This window comes from Homalodisca vitripennis, chromosome 1 (assembly GCF_021130785.1).
Source record: "Homalodisca vitripennis isolate AUS2020 chromosome 1, UT_GWSS_2.1, whole genome shotgun sequence".
NCBI lineage: Eukaryota > Metazoa > Arthropoda > Insecta > Hemiptera > Cicadellidae > Homalodisca > Homalodisca vitripennis.
The window spans coordinates 221,386,818-221,413,758 of record NC_060207.1 but is presented as its reverse complement, the minus strand read 5'-3'; the positions used below and the strand labels follow the sequence as shown (position 1 = coordinate 221,413,758).

Sequence of the window (26,941 nt, the reverse complement as noted above, 5' to 3'; positions counted from 1 at the left end):
AGTTAAAAGTGTTTTGACCGTTTAACGAAGAGGATTTAAATTATCACATTATTTTGACGCATCTTATAATAGGCTCTCAGAGGCATTACAGAGGATTAATATTTAAAAATATTTACTGTATTCGTAAAAATCTACTGAAGGTTTATTAATAAAATTCAGTTATCTATTACAAGTTTAATTCCTCAATAACCTTTCCTCAAGTTATAAATTATTGAAAAACTTGTTACTTCTCAAAGTCACAACTCGTATATATGAGGTACTGTAAAAATAAAAAAATCCACATTATTTTTTCAGTTTGATTACAGAATTGTTAAAATTTTACTGTAAATGCCCATAATCCTTTTGGAGTTACAAGAACATACGTGAAATATTTTTCGTCGTCATAGAAGTGATCTTAAAGCCAAAAATGGATTACACCAGCTGAACCGGTGAGATTGAGGGAGAAAGAGAGAGAGAGAGAATGAGATCTCCAGAGTGTGTGTGTGGTATCGAGGGGACTGCCCGGACCTGGAATCCCGAGGCCAAGACAAGGTAAGGTCCCCACTGTCGCAGGCGGGGGCGCGGGCGGTACGGACGTGGCGAAACCTTAGAATTCCTTCCCTCTGGCCAGCGCTTCCCCACAACCGTATAACAGATCGTGTTTCGGTATTAATTACCTCCACCCTCGTCACCCATCTACTGAGGTACACAAACACGCCATGAAGCAATTCCTACACCGGGAGCTTTTCAAACTTTACAAATCATTTGCTGCAAGGTTGCCGAGAGAGTGCATTGTCATTGTCTCTCATCACAGAGTGTTCTCATCGCAATCTTACTCTCATAACTGGTTTCTGTTTTGTAACTGTTACATTTTTTTGGATTCCTTCAATATCTGAGCCATCCAAGATTTGTTTTATTACCCCTCTAGTTCAAAGGGTCATTCAGATTTTTTAAGATATTCAAAGAACGTAATTGAAAGAGAATTAGACCAGAATACTACTCGATTCCATTTTAGGTTCACAAATCTTAAGTTTCAGGTTGTGACAGACTGTTATCTAATCTGTACACGATAAACTTTATATCAGAGATGTAAACAAGACAAAACACTGGTTGTAATTTACGAGCACAATCTTTAGTACCTTTTATAACCCATATTTTAAATGTATTTCCTAAAAACTTGTTTGTTTAGTATACACCTATGAATCAATGGATACATAATATATAAATAATTATAGACCTATTTGTTTATTGAACACTTTTTATACAACATTTGTAACCAGTATTGAGTTTCAATTATTTACACATTTTATAAGTTTTTTTCCATTAAGACGAAGATTTTAAAAATGGCAAAGACTAATTAATCGCTATTTAATACCAGAAGAATCATTTCAGCATTAGATTTAAGTTGGGCCTACAATAGCAAGATACATTGAATTGAGTAAAAGATTTGACGTTGGGGATATTATAATTATATTTCCCTTCAAACTAAAGGACTTTGTAGTAAATGCCTTTAGTTTACTTGAGTCATTCTAAATAGATAGAAAACAAAAGTGCACGTTTCCAGTATCAAAGTAAACGTATATAATGCCACTAATCCTTCAGGTCCACAAGGCTGAGTGTTGGGACCAATTGTGTGTGTTTGCCTAGAAGCTGATAAAGACAACAATATTAACAGCTGCAACTGATTTTCAATTTTATTCTCGTAATTATTTATAATATCAACGACCATGAATGCAAAAGTATTATGTTCATCTGTAAATATTAATATTATTACTTATTAGAATCTTTTAATTCATTCCTTCTTTTATACGATTTTTTCTACTGCCAAGTTACTTCCTGATGTTGATATAATGAACTGATTGGCTAAATCAGCGGCCTTCAAATGGAAAGAACAGTAGAAGCTTGGAATTTCATGTGTACTATTTTGAAGTACCAAATGAGTGGCGGAATATCTCTTAATTACACCATAAGGGGTACGCGGTTCTATGTTAACGGCATTTTCATCTTGTTTGTATTTATTAAAGTGTCCAATCAGAAATTTGGGAAACTTTTATATTGGATGCTATCTGAGAATGATCTAAAAGAATGAATTGATGCCATCTTGCCTACATTTAGCGTTGTTGACCTTTATGGAGACCTTTCAATCGAGGCATCCTAAGTTGCCGCAATGGCTAGCTAGCGACATGTCACACTAATAATAATAACTCTTTATTGCATACTTTTAACAATTATTACATCGTATCGCAATCGTTAATAGTTTAAGTCAATTTACACGGTTTCATCTACACATTTACACACCTTCATACTCCACAATTCATACAATCATTCAAGACACGATCGCGTTGACGGCAGATCCACCACTCTTAAATATCCCAGCGGCTTATCATGAATTCATCAACAGAGTAGAAAGCCTTGGACACCAAAAGAAGTGTGGAACACGTTGTAAATTGATTTCGATTGTCGGAAATTTTTATTTCTTCAGGGAGCCAGAAGAATTTGATACCAAAGTCTTACTGGTAGATGTTGCGCTGGTAGATGTCAGTCTGCGTTGATGAGTTCGAAAGTTGTCTCTGCCTCAAGTTTACAATGATGAACGTGTCTGCCACGAATCGAGCGCACCTTGATCTGCAGTACATGATCACCTCAAAAATATAGAGGCAAGGCAAAGTCAGCAATCTCAACTCCCCGAACGATGCCCTACACGACTCTCTGTAATTCAAATTTTCAATGATTCTGACAGCCTTTTTTGGAGCCTAGGGACGCGCTCCATTTTGTTTTTTGCACAACTTCCCAAAAGCCTAATTCCATATGCAAAATTAGGACGGATTAGGCCATAGTAGGCTGTTATTAAAACTTCTGGGGAACAAAACACTGCCAAGTTTTCATAATTTATTTTTGTTCCAGGACCCTCTCGGCCACCATGATCTGTTCGCCGGGGGCGTAGCAGAGCTGAAGCCTAGCGTAGCGAGTCTTCAGGCCACCGTCATGTCGAACGCGGCGGCGGCAGCTGTAGCCTACCAGAGCATGGGCCTAGGCCCTCAGCAGCCCTCGGGCCTCGGGCCCCACCACTCCGACACGGGGGCCCTCCTGCACGATTATCACTCCTTGTGACAGTGGGTCGCTGGCTACGGGTACGGCCAGTAGTAGACCAGCGTAGATATGGACTGAGTGAAGCAGTACGGACTCCAGTATGTGAGGAATCAGTGGAGTTGTGTGGAGAAGTGAATTTCGAGGATTTCGCCAGCGCTTGTGGATACTCTTTCCTCCGATGATTTTTTGGAAAGAATCTCCCGGCGTATTTATTCAATACTCAAACGCATAAAAGGAACACACTATAAAGAAATTTTGAAGTATTATGGACTCGGCTAACCTATTGGTGATGAGGAAACTTCCTATCCTCGTAGACTAAAGGTTAAAGAAATGACGCTTCCACGAAAAACCGGTGACTTTTGGACGGTCTGTTTTGAATCTTGTAAGCAAATCTAATATAAGCTAGAGTTCTTTTGCTGTTCAAAATCCTACATGATGCATTTCAATCAATGAGTAAGAATTTAGCAATAAAAGTCTGCCAAAGTATTCCATTTTTGAGTTGCCAACAAAATATTTTTAGGACAGAACACAAATTTTGATAAATAATTTTACTATTATTGTTTAGCAAAGTCTTGTACACAAATACAACTAACGCATAATAAAGAATGAATGTTTTTTTTTATAAAAATGTGTTTTTAACATACATAGTTTTGACTGTACGCTATTTTTCGCCGATATAAAGCATTTTATAACAGTTTTAATATTTTTATAAACATTTTGCACAATTTCAAGTATATATAACTTTTGTCCAAAAAATGATTTATTACTACCGAATTGAGATAGAAATATTTAGATTGTGTTGTTATTCTATACTCTCTGTATTTATGTTTTCAAGTGTGTATTTCCGATTTCCTTATCTGAAGTGAGGTTAATTATTAATTTCGTATTCCAGTATTTCATTTTTGTGTGTGATTAATTTAATGTGAATTTAAAAGCTCCTCTGAGATTCCATTCGTGTACGAAACACTGTAGACCAATTTTTCCTGTAGATACATGTTCCACGAGTAATTTCGAAGACTTTGTGACCAAGACAGTGACTACAATCTAGTGACGTCACGCTCAAACCTAGCATGACGTCATCGGAAGTGAATTTGTGACCAAAGACAGCTGTGTTGTGATTTCTTTTCTAGTGATCTATCCCGTATTGTATAGTTTAGTGTTTCCTATAGTTTTGTACATAGGCGCTTGGGGCGAGCTTTCCCGGTGGACGATGTATGTAGTTATGTATAGATAAAATATATTAACGGCTCTTAGTACTTAATTAAATTTATTTAAATTATTACTAGATCACCTTGTTTTATTTTACCTTTACTGTGTACTATTCTATGTGGTTTACTATTCAAAAACCATATGTGGACAACTATTTGGTAGTGGCACCATCCAACATAGGCAATGAACCATCAGTAGGCTATTTGATTTTTTATTTATTTATTTTTATTCTCTTAACACATTTTTAAATATAGAGCTTTTACATTTTTAAAGGATTTTAATGACAAATTAACCCGTTTTAATACTGAAATCCAGTTTTAATTAATCTTGCCTTTTGAGACCAATTTCAATATTAACGGAATTTCTAAAATTTAGTAAATTTAAAGGAATTTCACGTCAATAATCATGATATTCTTCTCTTAAATGTTCATATTTACTATTTTGTTTGGTATAGTTACACTGTACCTATTTAGTATACATATCAACATGTTTTAAATGTACATGCGTAATACATTACATCTGTATTTGGACTTTTAATTATTTGATTTAAGTTCTCTTTCTTTGGCATTTTTATTTAAAATTAAAATTTTTTCCAACAAAACATTTTTTAATATAGAGCTTTTATATTTTGTCAAGGACTTTAATGACAAAATAACCCGTCTTAGTACTGAAATCCAGTTTTAATTACTATACAATTTATTAGGTTTTTAGACCAATTTCAATATTATTGGAATTTCTAAAATATAGTAAATTAAAAGGAATTTTACGTTATCTCTCGTGATATTTTTCTTAAATATTCCTATTTATTATTTTGTTTTACTTACTTACCTTGTACCTATTTAGTATACATCTCAACATATTTTAAATGTAAAGTCATAATACATTACATCTGTATTTGGATTTTTAATTATTTGATTTAATTTTCCTCTATGGAAAATTTATCCTAACAAAACATTTTTTTAAATAGAGCTTTTACATTTTGTAAAGGATTTTAATGGAAAATTAACTCGTCTTAATACTGAAATCCAGTTTTACTTACTAAAATTTATTAGCTTTTGAGGCCAATTTCAGTATTAATGGGATTTCTAAAATTTAGTAAATTTAAAGGAATTTCACGTTAATACTTATGATATTTTTTCTTAAATGTTCCTATTTACAATTTTGTTTTACTAACTTACCCTGTACCTATTAAGTATAAAAACAAATAAATTTTTTTGAGACTTCGTCGATATTGTAAAACGTTGGCGAAAGATAATATTTTCATATATTATTTTCCTTTTAAAGTCTTTATCATTAAATTAGTAGGTACCTACAATGTTTCTGAGAGTAGCAACGAAATTTTGGTCTAGATTTCGATTCCTAGAGACATCGAATGAAATGTTTTAGTTGCGATACATTTTAACACATTGACTGCGTCAAGCGCCTTACGGCAGAATTGGATTGACGGTAGTAAAGTTAGTCTAACTGACTATAAGAGTTGTAGCGAAGGAGTTAATTAGGGGTTAAAAGATAAGAGTATGGCCAGTCTTGTACACTGAATCATATGTCTGTAAAAAAACATACATAGGCCTACTGACATAAAAATACCAAAAAATATACAGATTGTTGGTATATTGGCAACAATCTGTTTTGGCATTTGGTCATTATTTCAGATTTTAATTGCAACCTTGTAATTTTCTTTTAAATTAAGTATGAAAATTTAATTTTTAGGTTAAAAACTTAACTTCTAAAACTGTTAATCTGCATAATAATAATTAATGAATTATTTATTGCCCAAACATAATATAGCTGAATAAATATCAGGTAATGAGCTCAGTCTACATTCATACTTAAAATTATAGAAGTATAAAAAACAAATGTATGACCACAAATAGTCAGTTAAAATTATCAGCTATATAATTATAAAATTATCAGAATTTGTTTCTAAAAATGCAGAAACATACGTCCCTATACATTCGCTTACTATTAAAAGCGGTATGAATGATATAAATGCCCTCGCGCCTTTGAAACAATCGCAAAGCGACATAATTAAACTTGTCATGCTGGGAGGGGGAGGGAGTTATAATACTTCTTTTATCGATATAGGTTATCTATACTGCCACGTCAGCTAACTCGTGTAACCAATGAGGTTTCTACAAAGAACTAACAGAATGATTCATTATTTAAAGCATATTTCGGAAAACCTAATCATTGCTATTTTATTCCCTTTAACTCTTTATATGTTTATTACTTAGTTTAATTTACAAATTGGTATTTTTAACCAGTTGTTTTGCTAGCAGGTTTAAAATATTTTTCAATATGTGCAACCTATGAAGGGCAAGCTTTAAATGATGCCTATTTAAAAAATACCTTTAACAAATAAAATTATTAAAGTACAGAGAAGTAAGTAGAGAAGCTTAACGACTTTTTCTTCAATCTTAATAATTTTGTAATTTGTAATTACATGCAAGATCTCAATAGAATCACCAACTGTATGCGACAATAATGTAGTTATTAACAATCTAAAATAGAAAACAAATATGCATGTCGCAATTTGCCACCCAAAAATGGCCAAAAATTCTTTGTACTAACCAATTTGACTTTTACAACTAGAAATAAATTTACTAATGTCAATTTTGAACCGTGATATCCTAGAAATACTTTTTTAATTTAATTGGAAGTGCCGATGACCGCGTGGTCTAAGACGCTGGACTTTGAGTCTGAGTTAGAGATAGCGCAGGTTCGAATCCTGTCTGTGACCGTTGCACTTTTTATCAGTACCATCGACCTTGTACTGTATCGACTCTCCCCCTTATTCTGTTTGATAAGATCCTCGCACAGGCTAGTGGCTCATGAGGACGGGCAGAATAAGGCAAAAAGGAGATCGGCTTCTCCTTTTTATTAAAAAAAATAAACCATATAAAAATTTCAATATTAATAAACCTTAATTTATAACTGTACATTTTCCTTGACTTACAAAAAAATCAACAAAACTTTAGATGTGTCTTTTATTACTATGCACTGAAACTAGAAATTGACTTCCTACATTCCCTAAAGTAATCTTTTGAAACCTTCCATTATACGATACATCCTTTGTAGGCCAAAATTGAACAATGGAAGCCTGTATATAACATAAAATGTAGCATGCGCTTTCAATGCTACCTAAACGTTTTTGTTTAATATGTTACAAAGTATAGGTCTTTTAAGGGTATTACAACGGAAAAAGAATACCTATTAAAGGTAACATTGAACTTTGCAACAAAATCTAATATATTAACTTACATTATATAGGCAAAACGATAGCTCCTTTAAGAGTGAAAATGACTAATTAATTATCTGGTGTAAGTTGTTTACTAAAATTCCTAAACCTTACGTTATCTGCATTAGCAATTCAACATAATTATTAAAACCATTTTGCAAATTGCTTCTACGTAAAATTAATATTATCATTTCGAGTCAAGATCAATCTAGTCCAAATATAATTAAATTATAGACAACCAGACGGTTGCCAGAAGATAATTTATAATCTTCAATTTTATGTCTCTGTCAAATTTTAAAATATTGTACATGACACCCATGGAAAATTTGTTTTATGTTCTTCATTTGTGTATTATTATTATCATTACTACTTTTCCAATTAAATTTTTAGTTTTTAGGTCTTATTCTGAATTATTGTTCGTCCAGAGATGTTCTAAAGATGAAATTATCTTACCAAGTTTCCAAGTTTTTAAAGTTTACAATCAGGCTTTTTTTATCTCAAACTAAAATTATTGCATTTTCACATTTGTAATTTTTAAACACCAGCTGACTATATGACAAAGTTATAGAAAAGTATAAGATCCGGCAAAAAATCTTACTCGCAAGCTATTGGTAGTTTTATATATTTTATTCAATTTTTCGAAAGTGGGAGTAACCCGTACATTCTGAAGTCTATCTGAATACTTATTCCTACATTAGTCAGAACTGAATTCTGTAGATAAACTGTAAAGATCGTCGCCCAGAGGCAGCTATTTTCTGAAAAGTTCTTTCAAATTCACCTATCTAAATAATCAATGCCATTGAATTTGGATTTGAGACAAAAATGTGTTTCCAAAAATCTCTAGTGGTGATCACATTTTTTCTGGATTTTCCATTGAATGGTCCTTAACCTAAGACTTCTACATAGTCCCCTATGTATCCCCCCTTTCCTTGAAAGGACAGTCTAGAAAATAGCATCAGCATCTGATATCAGTACACGACACCGTGAAATTTAACAATTCAAATTCTACCCCTCCAAAAAATTGAACTAAAAGATTAGAAATACATTTGGAAATGCATATCTCACGGAAGAAGATGCACCAATGAAGTATTATTCAATAGTTGTATGCTAAACCAGCTTTTGACTAAACTTTCCAATTGACTGTAATATTTTGGTGGCTATAGTATTATCAAATAGTGACTGCAGTTGGTTCACATATACTTTTACACCAATAAACACATGGACTCAAGGATTGGAACTGGCCACATTTCCACCATAATAGTTCCCTAGTGCATCTCCCCAATCAAACCTAGATGTATATTATTTGTAATTTTATACTAACGTGATTAATATATACACACAATCCATTACAGAACTCATTTAATTGTCAGTTTGAACTATGTACAAACAGTTACCAGTACAATCAGTTGTGTTGGTGGTACTGATTGATTGTACAGCTGTTGTTACAGTTGCCAGTGTTTGTTACAGTATTAACTTTGAATCTGTACCAACAATAACAGGTAGTGAGTGACATATGTGGTACGAAGAATTTCTCAATGAGTTTTTAGTTCAGCCCTATTTAGCTTCGCTCATAATAAAGAAAAATACATTTAATGTTTAATTAAATTACAAATTTTTATTTTATTTGAAATTGATAAGAAAGGTAAATTTTTTCATTTCATTTTAGTTTTGAAACAAAAAATTAAATTAAATTAAAATAAATTTATTTTATTAAAAACAAGAAAACCTTTCCTGAGGAAACCTTTGCAAGACATGTGGTCGTGTAAGCATTTGGGTATTAAATCAAAATATTTAAATTATGAAAAGGTATTTTCCTGAATTCCGATTTAATTTGAAGTTTATTAATAAACCATTTTTAAAGTAATTCGTAAAAGTATTCTCCACGCGCGCGCGCGCGCGTGTGTGTAATTAATTAGTATTTAAACTGGGAAAATAAGTGCAGTTAAATTTAAAAATAAGTATGTAAAGAGATTTTGTGGAACTTGCGGATTTTCAGAGATTATAAAACTCATAACAAGAAAAATGATACCAAAAACAATTAAAACATTTAAATTTCACAGAATATTGCTAACTCATGAGTCTAAGACCTTATTGAATGACCCGGGACGGAAAACGGCAGGCTGGCCCCAACCATTTGTGTTCGTGAGTGTGGGGGTGCGTGTGTGCGAGAAGACACCTGGCCCTTCAGTGGCAATTTTTATTTGCTTGAAAACTATATTAAGAGGGCGCAGAGCCCCTTGGCGATCCTAAGTTTAGTCCCATATGTCCAATGTTAACTTCAAAACGTCATCCTGACCTTATTTTTAATCGGATTCGTACGAATTTTGTATAATTTTACTCGTTAAAACACTGTCTAGGAGATCCAGTGATTATTTCCAAAAAAGCAACACTGAAAATTTATGAAATATTGTCATTGTGTTTTAATTAATTTCTTTTCATAATTACGTAATTTAAAAATCTAAATTTTGATTACTGGATTCACTTGGTACATACATTACCTTCAAAATACTTTTTGTTTCGTCAAATTATCTCGTTTAGGTACGTCAGGGGGACGTTGTAACATTTTAATTGCTTGCCACTGATAGGAGCGGTGTCTGGGAGTCTAGATTGAAAGTACGTGAGAAACTCACCAAATTTGGACCACAACAAGGAAAATGCAGAAAATTTAGCACTTCGAAGCAGTTTAAAAGTAAAGGAATCTAACTTGTCCCGAATGCAATTTGAAAGGGTAAGGATGTTTTTGACCCCTACTATATCCTCCGAATTGCCTCCCTGGACCACAAGAGGGTGGGGAGGTTTCTTCCCTCTAATTTATCCTCCGAATCGCCTCCTGGACCACAGCAGTCCTAGGTGTGAGGTGATGCGGATTAGCCAAGGTAAGGTGTGTTGTGAAGTCTGACCGCAGTCACACACAGACGTCAGACATCGATACCTCGATATCCAGTTACTGTACTGTAGGCTAGATATGCGGTCACCCCCTCCCCCTCACCTTACTTCACCCGTGTACTGTCCTCCTTAACTCCCTTCACCGGACATACCACCGGCCTCCGGTACAAGTGGAGCGGTACCACCAGTCAGTGAGAAAGGGAAAAGCGAAGTTAGGGGACCAATAATTGCCCAACAGTGAATTTTAAGCAACGAGGTTCAAGATTCTGTTACTCACAAGTCGTGTACCCACTGGTACCATTCTTAATCAGTGTGAAAATTACCACCGAAGACTTTCGTCGTAGCTTAGTGGTAAGGTGGTGAGAGGTCAGATGCCACCCTAGAGGAAGGCGACTGTAGTACCATTCTGTTCATTCTCAACCTCCACCTTCTCTCATGTTCAGCGCGAACCCATTTAGAGACAGCCCCAAAGGATTCACACCTTGAAATACCTTATGGGGGTGCCGATGGCCGAGCCGTTTAAGACGTTGGACTTTGAGTCTGAGTTAGAGATAGTGCAGAGATATCCTGTATCCTGTCTGTGACCCTTGCACTTTTTATCAGTACCATCTATCTACCTTGTACTGTATCGACTCTCCCCCTTATTCTGTTTGATAAGATCCTCGCACAGGCCAGTGACTCATGAAGACGAGCAGGGTATAGAAGAGGATCGGTTTCTCCTGTTTATTAAAAAAACCTCAGAACGGTTGATTACAGCCATCCTTCGGGAGGATCCGCTCTGTAGAATGTGTGATGAGTACGAGGAAACTGTTGAACACCTGCTCTTTGATTGTTCTACAATAGCAAGTGAGCGGTATGCCATCTTTAGTAGTTTGGACAAGGGTGGTGAATTTCCCTAGGAGGACCTGATAGATTGTTTTCTGCGGTTTGTGGATCTGCTGAAATCATAGACTGGTAGGCCTTAATGGTGTGCTTCCGGGGTGCGCAAAAGGTCCTTGAGGCTTAAGTGAATGGCAATAGGCCGTCCCATAGAAGAAGAAGAACGCTGCTGCTCTCGAGAGATCACGGGTTCGATTCCCGGGGAGGTCAAGAAAATTTTACACATGAGTTTGGACTGCTTTCTCTTCAAAAAGTTTAATACAATAGGATAAAATACTGTTGGCATAGAAAGAACCCTTGGAAAAAGTAATGAATATGAAATGTAACAATGTGAACATTTAATTGGTACTGTCAGTATAATCAGATCGATAACTAAGCGGTTCGGAACCCATGTTTAACGTTTCCAGCAGCAAAAGTGACAAAAGTTTATATAGACAAGTTTATCTATATAAACTTGGAATGTGGATTGTTAAAACAAAGAATAAGTGTAGATCCCCCATTAATCATGTTTACCCCTATTTCATCATCCTGCTGCCACACTTAAAGACAGGTTCATTGGTAGCCTGTCCGCGCGGTACCTCAAGTTCTGTAAATAACCTTTTCCACCTTCTGTAGGTTATATGGCTGCATCAGAAATCGTACTCGTGATTCTCATAATATAATGTTGACTCAAATTTACGAGGCACCCCGTGCTCCGAGATTCCCTAGTTTCACTACATAGCACAAAAATGAAAGTTCAAGCACCGTTGTTTGTGTGTGAGTCATTAATGAGTGATTTTCTTTTTCGAAAGAGTCGATCTGATATGTCGAAAATGCTACACTTGGCATAAACACTCATTCGCATACAATATATATATATATATATATATATATATACAGCACTTTATGGACGAAATGAAATGCAAATTGTAAACAAGAGATTAAAAATACAAACCGATGTGCAAATCAAAGTGACTGGTAAACAAAGAATTCATAGTCATTAACAAACGATATAAGACCCTAGTTTGCGCAAAAATTGTTTATCCCGGTTGCAAAAAAAAGCACCTTAGACTGACAGTTAACAACAGATATACTACTTCTAACGTCTTATCTTATCAGTGATAAACGCGCGCCGCTTATCTTTTGCCTGTAATGAAACCTGCGTTAGTTCTGTCTGATAAGTAGTCGTGAGTTGATATGGGCTTGGACTTTGCAAGCTCGAGTTAATTTTTTTCTAAAAGAGCAAGCAGCGCAAAGCGCTGCGCAGTCGCGTGATCTGAGTTTTGAATAGGCAAGCTAGGATCTTTTGTGCTGGCCCTTAAATCCTACTTAAATATTCTCGCCCATGTTTCGGAGAATATCCTCTTACATTTCCAATTATAGAAAAATTTAAGTCTCATTGCACAAGAAATATTCACCAAGTTTCCTTTTCCTATACGGTATCTTTCAAAGAAAGATCCACCAGTGGTTTCGGCCGGTACCATGAAGTACTTATTAGACTCTCTTTTTTATATTGTGAATGGTTTATATAATATATTGACACGTTGTTTGTGTTAAAGCATTTTATATTTGAACGGCCATTCTCTTACTAAAATATTAATTTCGCTGCATTAACAATATATATTTCTATTTATTTCAAAATGGAGGCAGTTTAATAAAGTTTGCAAATTTTATGAAAATTTACAGAACAACAAAAAACTATTGGTATCTTAATCTGTGATGAAATTGACTGTATACGTCTATTTTTACAGGTCTTGTGCAACCATATTTATAGTGTATCTGAATAGAGTTTACGTTTGTTTTTACAGTAATAGTTTACTTATTTAATCATCTTACGCATTTTTATTTATTTGATATGTTCATTGTTTCTCAATTATTATTGTTGGTATTTAGACAGTGTTAAAATACGTGCTGTATAAAAATTTGTAGGGATATGTTTTTATTTTTAGCTGAATATTAGTTTTGAAAAAGAAATATGTACAATTTCAATTCTGTTATCTGAGCGAAGCGTGAGTCGTGTGTCTTAAAGTTGAAATCAAATACTCACAGACGAAACATGAGTCACGTGTTATAGAATTTCACGTTTGTTTTGAATCAGTAATACCATAAGTAGCTAATAAAACTAAGAAATCATCAACCAAATAAAATCTGAATTTATATCAAACTATGCTCTTTCTTTACTTTTAAATACTTTTTTCAGATGCTTAACGTTTTTACGTATCCTATACAGGAACATATACGTATTATCTTGCAATTTAAGGCAATGAGTTTATCGGATGAACTGCTTTAGTTTACTAAACCTAAATATCATACCTTACACATTTGTTCAAGTTGATAATGTAGTCACTACGTACTTTACAAACTTTATACCCCTAAATAAACATGAATTGTGTGGCTATGAAGATAAAAGTACTATTCTATATTTGAAAGGGGGTTTTAAATACTTTAGCAGTAGGATGTTGTTATTATTGTTACTGTATAACAAATGCTATGAACACTTCATTTATCGTTAAATTTGTATAGTCTTTAAGATTCAATCAGTTTGTGTACTAATTTTTACATTTATCATGCCAAACTCCTATATTTACTTATTACATTGTCATTTTAAATACACTATTTACTTTTTCGAAGAAATCCGGAAGATTAGCAGAATTATAGACGATTATTATTTAGATCCGTACAAAAATAAGGAATAGAAACCTTCTTTACTCTGAGAGAAAAAAGAGGTTACTGAAAAGGAACAGAAGAGATAGTGAAGGTGAAGGTTACTTACCTGGTGGGCTTTAGCAGTGAAATTTTGCGCAAACTTTAATCGTCTGTCCCGTGTTAATTTTTTTCATCTTTAGGAACATATATTTAAGAAACTATGATAGGTAGGGACTTAAGGTTGTATACACCGCTCCATTACATTAGTACCAACCCCGCACGCCAGCTATTTTTAAGTTATGAGGTTTTTTATTATACATAATATATTTATATACAAATAAACACAAGAGATTAATTAATTAACTTAAAAATGTGTTCTAATTTATAAAAGTGTTTTTAATATTTTCATAAGATAAGAAAAGTAAGTGCAGGTCATAGTGAATATCCACACAAAAAATCAGCTACCTAGGCCCAATAGGTTTTGAGATAATGGTACCTACAGTAAGACACGTTTTCCCATTTTATTAACATTGGAAAGTGAAAAAGTACGGTCTCCCGTTAAAGTGGATTTCTCTATCGATTTAAAGAGAAAAAACAAGCTGTGTGCTTCTACAAGATACATTGGCTCTCGCTTCCAGAACTAAAAGTACAGTACATGATGCTTCAGGGTGGTTATCATAATAATAATAATCCTTTGTTGTTTATTTATGTTATAAATTGTATTGCAATCGTCAACAAATATGTCAAATCAATAGGTAGTTCCTCATCGAGACATTCACGCTCATTCAGACTTACCATTGTACACACATTCATTCAAACAATCGCACTGACTTCATTCAATTATTCCAGCGGCTATTCATAAATTCATCAACAGAGTAAAAATCGTCATACCAAAAGATGTTTAAGACGAGTTTTAAATTGACTTTTATCAGATGTTTTAAGCTTTCAGAGAATTTATTGATTAGTCAGAAACCAACTTTGTTACGGTAGGTTTTAAGATAACGTTAGATTATGATAGTGAGTTCTAAAGTTGTCCTTGGCTCTGTTTTCATATTGATGAACGTTATCGCCACGATTACAGCTCATAACAATCTGCAGTACACGATTACCTCAAGAATATATATGTAAGGCAAAGTCATCAACCCCAACTCTCCGAAAGCTTCCCTACACGACTGTCTATAATTCATTTTGCCAAGTATTCTAACAGCCTTTATTGGAGTCTGAAGACTGGCCCCATTTTGTTTTTAGCACAGACTCCCCAAATTCTTACTCAATTTACGCAATGGATTAAGCCATAATAGACCATTTTTTTAAACTCCTGGGAGAACAGAACATTGCTAAATTCCGCAGGGGATAGAGACTGAGGTGACTTTAGCACAAACCATATCAATATTCTCATTCCAGGAAAACCTCCTCTCCAGGATCGTTCTCCTACAGACACCATCCACAAACACAGCCGGTCGCATGGAACGATCATGCTAACGAAGACAGACATTTTTGATGTTAGATTTAGACTGATTTGTTTTCAAATCAATTTCATGATCATTAATAGTTGGATAGGATAGGATATATTCCTATCGATTGTACCTTTGTACAGATAATTTGTAATGGGCTATTAAACTAAAAGCCGTCGCTGGTGGCTACGTGGTTAGCGTCTGAACTTCTTATCCTAGGGATCCGGGTTCGAATCCCGGTTTATGAGTGGCATTTTTGCACGCTAACAAATAATCATCTGAGCCAATCTAGAAATAACGTGACAAAATATTCTGGACTAGAGTGATATCCATCCACACAAAAGAACAACTGAATAAACTGCCTTCTGTATTTATCCAATAGCAATAGTATTTGTAAAATAATTGAAATTATAAGGCCCATTGATATTTTTATAAATATGGTTTATAAAATACTCTCCTTTATAGTCAAGTTGTGGATATAGTTGAGTACTGTACATAGCCATACGATACGTCATAAAATGGCTCGTTAAACTTTACGGCGCTCGCTTTAATGAGTTATTTACACCATCCTTGCGGGTTAACACCATTATCAAGTGACAGCTACATAAACTACTATTTACACATTGCCAATGGCATGAATTAAAACGATGGTAACATACACATAAGAGACAGGAATGGAACAGCCACACATGTAGGTGGATGAACTACGATTATCAAGTCACGAATTGCCTGCGGTAATTCTAAGTCATCTTGTTCCGCCTAATAAAGTTCATCCATATAGCTGTCTCGGAAAGTGCTAGCCGTGGTGATATTTCCAAGAATTGCTACCATGGGTGGAGCAGATCTCGCTCCGTAACGCTAAGTTATGATGATGTTACTGACCAGATATTGGACTTTTCACCCAGAACAAACTTTAGCCAATTCTGCAGCATGACAACTACTTCAGTGCGTTCTTCCTTAGTGTTTCGGCAGTTTGACAACGCAACAAGCTCCTATCAAGTGGGTCCGGACTGTCTACTTACTGAAGTACGGTAAGTAGTTACTTTATCACTTTGTAAATTATCACGCATTTCTTCAGTTTTGAGTAATGACAAAAATCACTGAGCGCCAATTTAAAAAAAAATCATTTCTAAACGTGTTTTTGATTGAAGTATATAAAAGAATTATTTTTAATTACAAGACAAAATTATATTTGTTTATGCAACATAAGTACCGAATCATGTGCACTGACGTGTTCTTTACAATTTCTGGTTTAATAAAAGTATTAAATTGATAAAAGTGTAAAATTGGGGACGTGTAAAATATTGTAGAAGTATGTTGTATTTCTTCAAACAATATGTATACAAATCGTATATTTGTAGTAGATTATGTTATGATATTTAAAAATTGTCATACGGTAAAGATTTGTAATTTTGATAGAGCTTTGCAAGTGATAGCTTGCGATAAAAAGACGACGCTCGCCAAACATTGCTGTTTTGCAGATACCATTCTTAAACCATAAGCTAGATATCTGAGTCGAAAAGTAAGAGCGTGAGCACTTCAGCTGCAGGCACTTCTCTTATCTCCTGGATATCGGTGATAAACAAGTCATGTTATCGTTTACATGGCACACCAATCTTCTTACGTTGGCACACTCTGTTCAACGCGGAATAGATTTAAATTTGTTTTGTTTAGTTATAAGTCATTAAGAGCTTAGGCGTATCCTGGGGAGAGGTTAGGGTTTGAGGGTTGTAACTTTATTTACGTTTTATTTATACTTATTTTAAACTGAAAATGTGCACTAACTTTTCACGATAAGTAGATTTTTTTGCAAGCTGTAGAGGGTTGGTAAACACTGCCACTGTTCCCGCGCTTCAAGCTTGTAATGGCAATGATCGCTTGTCGGCCATATCATTGAACAGTTTACTTGATCTTAATATTCTTCAAAATACTTACTTTTTTATGCTAATCCTTTCGTTTATAATTATTGCCAATAGTTGTAGTAGTAGCTGATTGTACTGTAACATTTATTTTATTACATATTTCAATCGAAAAATTGTATACACCCAAACATAGTTAGGAAATATTATGTTTTAAATGAATACTTGAATAAAACTGCATATTTTCTGTGTGTAAGTTCGTTCACTTCAGCGTGTCTATACGCGGCAATATATGATCGGCAAATTGTTTACCAATAATTTTTACACTAAGTATTACTAATTATTGGCTGGGCGTTTAGCAAAGCTTCTACCGTTAATTACTGACGAACGAAGTTCAACTTGCACCCACGATAACTGCCGAACGAGTTGACCTAGAGGGTTTTAAAATTTGGTGTGAAAATAACTTTACGTCAATATTGAAAATTGGGAGTTCCACTCTGTCAAAAAAGTGACTCTGATTACAATGGTATTATGAGAAACCATAATGGCAAAAAAACACACAAAAAACAAAGAAAGAAACAAAAAACAGAATAAACAAGTGAACAAACTGAGTAGAATCACATTTTTTATTATATGACATAATAGTACATGTAGCCTAATGATCAGCCATGGGTTCTAAACTTTGCTTACAACCTTAGCGAGCGTTTTCTGCTGTTGTAGACCCTTGCAGAATTTCTTGGGCACCGATTGCAGATTAAATTTTACGTTGCAACATTCTAGCAATAGTCCAGATCTGGAGAATATTGTTGACAAGGGTTGACTGATATATTCCAGTCATGAACTATTTGTCTTCAACTTGGGTAGTACTGAGTTTAACTCGACGTCTATGGTTTGATTTCTTTTGAAAAGTCAACTGAAATTTTTCACATCAATTATTTACTCTTTGGTTAACAAAAACATATCTATGAAAGTGGAATTATACTAAAGATAACAGTCAATAATGATTAAAATGTATAAAAAGAAAGCAAATGAAAGGTAATCAAAATAAATATAATAATGAAGTACCCTGAAGGCATGTAAAATGTGACACCAACCTCTGAAATACCGTTTCTAAATTTTTATTTAAAACATTATTGACGTTATCAGAAGCTCCCCATTAAAACTGCTGAACAAAATGTATCATTTGAAAATGTTTTTACAAAGGTTGCATAGTTTAAACGTTGTCGTATTCATATGAGTGTTGTATTTGGGAACTAGAGTTTAGCAATCTTTCTTTAGGGTAAAACTGTTTAAGGTCCACTTTATAAGCAAGGGAAACTAAATTATCTTACTTTAATATCAATAAAATACTAAACTAGAAAAAATCTTTTAATTTTCTACTAGTTAAAACAAGTAAGGTATCGTTTTAAGGTATCAATCAAATTTAACTTATCCTAATGTATCATTATTAAACTACATTATCCTAAACTATCATTAAAATATGCCAAATTCTTAACGGCGCGGCGTTATATCACCACAATGTTTGACAACTAAAAGTAAATAGAATAGAATAGAATAGAAATACTTCTTTATTGAGGCAAAATTAGGACCATGTGGTCCTTTCTTACATTTAACCACTTCAACAAAAAACAACATGAATAATACAAAACAAGGTTTATCTAACTAAAACTTACTAACAAAATATTCCAAGAAATTGATGATTACACATTTTCTGGAGTTTGCCCCGCCACCCGCCAAAATGCTTAGTCAAACTATGGATTAATGATTGTCTCAGTTTGGTGGTTGCTACGTTTTAAATCTACAAAACGCTCAGACAAAACTATGGATTAATGATTGTAAAATTTGTTTGGTGGTTTGCAACGTTTTAAATCCAATACGCTTAGTCAAACTATGGATTAATAATTATAAATTTAGTTTGGAGTTTGCTATGTTTTAAATCCAAAACGCTCAGACAAACTATGGATTAATGATTATAACATTTTGTTTGGTGTTTGCTATGTTTTAAACCCAAAACGCTTAGTCAAACTATGGATTAATAATTATTATAAAATTTGTTAGGTGTTTGCTACATTTTAAATCCAAAATGCTCAGACAAACCATGGGTTAATAATTAACTTGCTTGGTGTTTGGTATGTTTTAAATCCAAAATCCTTAGTCGAACTATGGATTAATGATTATAAAATTTGTTTGGTGTTTGCTACGTTTTAACTCCAAAATGCTCAGACAAACTATGCACTAATGATTATTAAATTTGCTTAGTGTTTGCTATGTTTTAAACCCATAACGCTTAGTCAAACTGTGGATTAATAATTATAAATTTAGTTTGGAGTTTGCTATGTTTTAAATCCAAAACGCTCAGACAAAACTATGGATTAATGATTAACTTGCTTGGCGTTTCGTATGTTTTAAATCCAACATGCTTAGTCAAACTATGGATTAATGATTATAAAATTTGTTTGGTGTTTGCTACGTTTTAAATCCACATTGCTCGGTCAAACTAAGCATTAATTATTATAACATTTAATTGATGTTTGCTATGTTTTAAACTCATGAAGCTTAGTCAAACTGTGGATTAATGATTATAAATTTTGTTTGGAGTTTGCTATGTTTTAAATCCAAAACGCTCAGACAAACTATGGATTACTGATCAACTTGCTCGGTGTTTGGTATGTTTTAAATCCAAAATGCTTAGTCAAACTATGGATTAATGATTATAAAATTTGTTTGGTGTTTGCTACGTTTTAAATCCACATTGCTCGGTCAAACTAAGCATTAATTATTATAACATTTGATCAACTTGCTCGGTGTTTGGTATGTTTTAAATCCAAAATGCTTAGTCAAACTATGGATTAATGATTATAAAATTGGTTTGGTGTTCGCTACGTTTTTAATCCAAAACGCTTAGTCAAACCATGGAATAATAATTTTACAATTTGTTCGGTATTTGATAGGGTTTAAATGCAAAATGCGTTGACAAATTATGGATTAACGACTATAAAATTTGTTTGATTTTTGCTATGTTTTTAATCAGTGAGCACGAGTTAATTAATAAGTGCAGGGTGTTTGTCTCCATGCTAGGAACTCCATATATTAATTAACTGATGTATTGATAATTATTGCAACACTTGAAACAAAAATGTGAAAGAATTGTAAAATATCACAGTGGATATAAATAAAGGCTAAAATGCAGTAGTTTGTTTTATTTGATTACAACTAGCCAACCGTAATTATCAAGCGTGATCTCAGATCATTGTGGATAACTTATGAATTTGGAAATACGATAAATAAATAATAACATAATTTTTATCGTGATTACAATTACGAGCAACCTTTCGAAAACAAATTCAGGAACCAAATCTTCACACAAGTAGGCCTTATAAAGGTTAACCTTCAATAGATTCCAAAAGGGCTCAAGACGCTTGACTGTGCCAAAATCGGTAAAGGGCTGAGATTCCCTGAGAGCCATAAATCTGTAGCAGACTCTGGGGTCAAGGGCCCTCCATTAAGCCACAAAGGGCCATTGTGCGCCGCGTGCTGTGGGCTCGCTGCGCTCGCTACCAAACTCGAGCTGACGGCAAAAAACGTTGCCAGTTTTTAGGTTTCAGATCGGATTAAGGTGACGGTGGCGGCCGGGCATTGAGACTCTCTGGCCCGTGAACGGGTCTGCCTTTGTCTCTTGAGTACGCCTTCCTTATCTCGTTCTTCTGGCCGACCCTGCCTTGCCCTGCGCCATCCGCCACTCCGGATCTGGATCAGGTGTCTCTAATAGTTCATCATTCGGGTAAAACTAAACAATCACCTGTTTTTTTATCCGGCCCATCCTCAAGTAATACGAGATGACGGCGATTTCCCGAGCTGAGTCCACCGGCTGTTCGGATCTGTAGTAACCGGTAGCGGGAATCTGAGGAATGGACATCCTAGAGTCCGTGTTACACGAACTGTAATACCGTAACAGAGTAATATAACAGATTCACTAAGATCATCAATCACGTGAAGTGCAATGAATGAATGGAAAACGAGACAGAATCTTGCTGAATGACTTATCCTCCACCAGAACCAACTTGTTGACCTTGTCCAGCTTGGCGGCATAATGATTTTATTGAGTTGGTCAGTTTTGTTAAAAGAAGCAAAAATTAAATTTGAAACCACTGACTTCGACAAATAAAATCGACATTATACTATACGAAAAATAATACAGAATTAATAAGTACTAAAAGTATTCAAATTACTAACGAAAGATTTATAGTTTTAGTATATACTACCTCCACTAGAAGCCAACTGTAATGAAACAACCTTGGGGTGTACCATAAAAAATATGGGGTAAAACTTCACTTCAAACACGTTATGCCTTTAACTTTTATAGTAGAAATGTTGGGAGATATTCTATTTTAAAGGTATGATTAGTTAGTAGCATTAAAACTTCTTAGATTTCCTTGAAATGTGTATACATTTGAATATTTATAGGTTAAGTACAAAAGTTTTGATTATTTTCTTAATAACCATTTAAAATATATAAAAAGCATTTGGATACAATCTTATCATTAAAACCACACATTCATCATAATCCTAAGATTAAAATTAACAGAATAAAAGCTTCTTTGTTTAAAGTTTGTTATTGACGTTGGAAGGTTTGAAAGGAGAATAGGACTTTGGACATTCTCCATCGTTATATGTTACAAAATTTGTGTTATACATTTTGTAAAATATAAAGAAAGCACAAAAACGTCTAAAACCAAGATGGATATCCAGTTCACACTGCTCTCAAGGTTCGATTTCAATCCAAGCTAAACAATCCACATTTTTTAAATTCTTTTCTTTCGATATTTATTGTAAAAAAAAAAAGTGTGCCACCTACAAAATTTACCATCCTTGGTTTAACTCAAGAAGTAAGCTAGTGGCATTTCAAACGTGGTTATGTTCATCTTATCCAAACTCTTGAATTAAGCTATCCAAAATCTTTCCATGATCTTTTGAACTTTACGGTCCATCTCTTGTTCTCTCATTTGTAATATCCTTTCCTGTATCTATTCTATTTTATGTAATATACAATTACATATTCTATTACATGTATGAAATAGCTCATAACTAGCGATCTTTAATTGTGTTCTAATCCGACCCCTATTGGGTGCTTCTTAGTGACTATCAATCTAATAATGGTGGGCTCACAGGCAACACCCGTGTAGCAGCCCTCCGGTATTCATTGGTCCCGAGGGACGCTCAACGATTCCCGCTCGTTGTTAGGGACTTCATTTAACGACACAGGCTGGTAGTCGTTCATCTTTTTGATGTTCAGCAGCTGTTAGAAGGAACAGACGCCGGGAATGCCGAAGTATAATTGTTCTCTTTTACGATTCCACAATTTTGTTAGCTAACAAATCATTACTTTGGTTTCTATCCTTGGTATACTGATGCCTTATTTGGCTCTGAAGAAGTGCGACTGAAACACATGGTAAATGGATCTTGGCAAAGTGGACCACCAACAAACTGGTCCACCTTAAACATACATGTCATGAAAAAAATATTTTTTTTTTCAGAATCTCAGTTAAGAGAATGACTAACATTTTAGTCTAATATCGATACTTCCCAGTTTCACGGTTTTCTTGTCTTTCAGTGAACCATTACAATAATTTCTGGTTAAGTGGTCCAGTTAGACAGCAGCTCGCCTTATGGCCGGTTCAGTGATCATGGTTGAAATATATTATCTTGGTTTCTTGATTTCTATCCTCGGTATGCTATGTCTTCTTTAGCTTCGCAGAATTGTGATTGTAACATATTTTTAAAGGATCTTGACAAAGTGGACCACCAACAAACTGGACCATCTTAAACATATATAACAAAAAAATAAAAATTTTGTCTGAATTCAAGTTCAGAGAATGGTATCGATATGAACATGTTCCACGATGACCTGTCCTGCAAAGTGGACCATTACCGAATCTCTGGTTAAGTAGTCCAGTTTGACTGCGGCCCGCTTTGTGGCCGCTTCAGTGATCATGATTAAAATATTTCTCACCCGCAATGTGCCCATATCACTTTCGCAAATGTTATTTAACATACAGATAGCAATTTCGTCTAACTGCTCATAAATGTTACATTTAAATGGATAATAACGCCAACGGCTGAAAGTTAGACAAGTGGTTGAACTTATAGCCAGCGTCCGTAAGTAGCTTATTGTGATTACTTCCATGTCCTCTCAAGTGAACGATAGCAGCTTTATAGAACAATATATTGTGATAAATGCTCAAGATTGAAGAAACACGTACACACATAACAAATTAAATCTATACGTGTAAAACCTAAATTCATTTTGTAAATCAGTTAATTTTGTACCTGCATTTAGCAAATACCAGCAGATTGTAATTATATACGTGGATCTTAAAACAAGATAAGAAGAAGAAGCATGCGGCATTGGTATAAGTTACTCTCACTCATCAATACGTCAATACTAAATTTAATTTAAAACAGCCTTAATATAAAACATACAAAATTTTAATAATTTCAAAAATATATTATTGTTTTTACTGTATTGTTTAAAACATTCCTTGGGTACATTCCGTTAGTTACCTGCGCAACTTAAGCATTTTCTATGTTACCTTAAACACTTAATAGTAATGCAAATCAAGGAAAACTGTCTTTATAGCTGTTTGAGCAAGATTTTAAAGTATATCTAGTTACGAATGGTCTAACACTAAAGCTCCCTTAGGGCCGCGCTCGCATTGAAGACAATGAATTAAATACATCCGTCGAGATAAGCGCTTGGCTCGTGACAGAGTACAATTCTAAAGGGTATGATCAGAAATCCTGAGAGGCCTATCAAATACTAGATAATCATTTACGTGAATGTACTTCTATATGAGTTATTCTAAGAAATTATTTTCAACTAATGAGTTAAGCGGGTGGATAAAGGAGTTTCACAAGGTTTATCACATAATTTAGAGTCTCAGTTATTAACTTTCCCACTGTTTTGATATACTAATTTGTTAACTGATTCGGGATCCGTACCGAGAATAAATTCTTTGTTTAAAGTTTGTTATTGACGATGGAAGGTTTGAATGGATAACAGGATATCGGACATTTGCCATCGTTATAGGTTATACAAGGTATACCACAACGTTTCGAGGATTGGAATCTATCCTCTTCGTCAGTAACGGAGGAGTTAATACATACAAAAATAAAGAACAGACAGAAGTAAAGAAGGGAAAGAAAAGAGTTCAAACATACCCAAAAGCTGCTTGAAGTCCAGTCTAGGCGTTGTCACTACAGAGAATGCAAGTCCCGAGCACAAATCACAAGTAGAGGTTCACAATCACACATCACACTAGCACAGGCTACAGTGGGATACTAACAAGAATGTACGAAACAGAAACGTTGTGTTATACCTTTTATAACCTACAACGATGGCAAATGTCCGAATTTCTGTTATCCCTTCGTACACTATTAGTTTTACCTTTTTCCAAGCTGTCCTCCTCATCAAACACACGCCATTTAGAATCAGAGTTTTACAAAAGTCTATCAGCACATAATATTTGTTCAAAAATTCTCAAGATGCAACAGTTATCTTAAGATCCATGCTTAACATTCCACAGGCTATCATATTGTGTACCTCTAATGAAACAAGCACAAAGGTACATCTTATGTATCTCAAGTTACCTCATATATCCCAAAATTCTGAACGACCAACAAGTACACATTTTTGTTGTCAATATTTAACCATGTTCATTCATGATTCAAAAATGGTTTTCGGAGTTGCAGCCACTGAGATAATCATCGATTGCACATTCAGAGAACAATGGTTTTGAATAGTGGTTTACAATGGGCCTTATTCTACACATCCCCATGAACCCCTCGACTGTAAGACCCTCTTATAACACTGACACGGAAAGAGTCTGTACAGTACGTAATGATAATATGTGTTGCAGTTACAGATAAAATTTGAACCCGCTTCGTCCTGTTGATCCCAACAATTTTTTTGCAAAATAACTCCCAAAGCCGAGAGCGCCAAACATGTCACAGTTGACAGGTATCAGTTGTTTGTTGATCCTGGCTTGTGCAAGCGTACGTTTGAAGTGGCCTTGTTCGCTTATGTACTGACGGATTTCCTTGAAACAAGTACCGTTGGAATTTGTTAAAAAATTGAAGAATAGTTGGTTTCTAGTACAATTTTTTATACCTATACGGGTATTTTTGTTATTTGACTTTAAATATTTTCAACAGACGCCATTTTGTTAATATTAATGAAAATAACACAATTATCATTTTACATTTTTCTCTTACCTATTCAAACCTATGTGCCAACATTGGTTTTCTTACCTTATATAGTTTTAGAGATATTAATGATTTATACAAAATTGCGGTTAGCGGCTAAACGACATATTTCTCAACATATATTTACAGAACTTTGTTTACTTTAAATGATGTATACTATCCCCCACAGAAGTTTGTGACACCATTTTGTGAACACCCTGTATATATCCTTGGAGGGGAGCAGTGGGGAAGGGTAATTGTAGACCTATAAACAAGACAAAATGTTCATACAAACATATGTGGAAATGCTCGTTAGATAAGGCTAGCAAAAGATTTTGTCCAGATTTCCACTCCAAAGATGAATTGAGTAACCTAGGTCCCAGAACATAGTTTATAACCCAACTTGATTTAAAAACAAAAATTTAATGTAAAAACTTTTTTACGTTTGAGGCGCTACAATTTCATTAAATAGCTATAAAATCAATGAAAATAATTGTAGATAATTTTAATTTAAGAAAATTAATTAAAAAGCATAGTAAAATATAGCATTATGCTTAATACGGTTTGAAGTGTAGTCCAAGATTCATTAATTAATGGCAAAATTATGAGGGGACAAAGCGTACTTGTTAACCATCAAAACGAACACGAGAACAAACTCTGTGTTTACAAAACTAAAAATACTCAACCTAGCTAAATATTTAATAAATATGTGTTCCTTCCTTGTTTATCGTTCCTTCGTCCCCTTTCTCAGTCAACATTCCCTAGTTCCACAAATTGCAGGTTCGGTAAAGCTAGATAAACAAATCATACCAGAGCGTTGTGACACGCATAAGTCAGGTATCATTTACGCCCTGGTAGGCCTATGATTTGTTTTATTTTTACCTGTTTGTAATTATGGGTTAGGTTAGTTATTTACCTGAAGAAGAGATCAGATTGCAGATCTCGATACGTAGTGTAACTGATTTTTTGTGCCACTGAACGATGGCAATTGTCCGGAAAATCCTATTTCCTTCACAATCCTTCCATCGCAAACTTCAAACAAAGAATGGAGTCCATAAATAACTCAATAACTCGTTTATTCAACCAAAGTAACACAATTACATGCATTGGTCATGTCAGATAACTTCTTAAAACAGATTAAAATCGTCAATAAAATAACTAAAACGACTTGAACTCTTAAGATAGTCAGGAATTCACGGACGCTGTAAAAACATTTATATAATCCTTCACATTTACGTAATCTCATTTTTAATAAACCGCTCGGTAACATCACAACTTGCATAGTTTGAATAACATAATTATATAAAATTGAGATAAATGGTACAGAGAAATGGCTAAAACATTGCAATTGCTATATTTTGCCAAGAGCGGAACGAATGGCCACAGTGTGATGATGAAGAGCTCGGAGAACATGAGTAAAGTAAACGGACGCGGACGCCTAGGAGATATCCCGGACCGGAACGCGGCTAGAGCGGTGTCAC

At 34.3% G+C, this 26,941-nt stretch overlaps 1 protein-coding gene across 1 annotated transcript in view; it reads left to right on the top strand.

Annotated features, from left to right (window-relative positions):
• The window catches only part of LOC124353080 (homeobox protein six1a-like), a 74,079-nt gene extending 69,723 nt beyond the window's left edge, over positions 1-4,356 (top strand). The window contains exon 3 of the mRNA XM_046802893.1: positions 2,884-4,356. Coding sequence (XP_046658849.1) covers positions 2,884-3,090 — 207 coding nt within the window. The 3' untranslated portion in view covers positions 3,091-4,356. The remainder of the gene's footprint in view (positions 1-2,883) is intronic.
• The last annotated feature ends 22,585 nt before the right edge of the window (positions 4,357-26,941 follow it).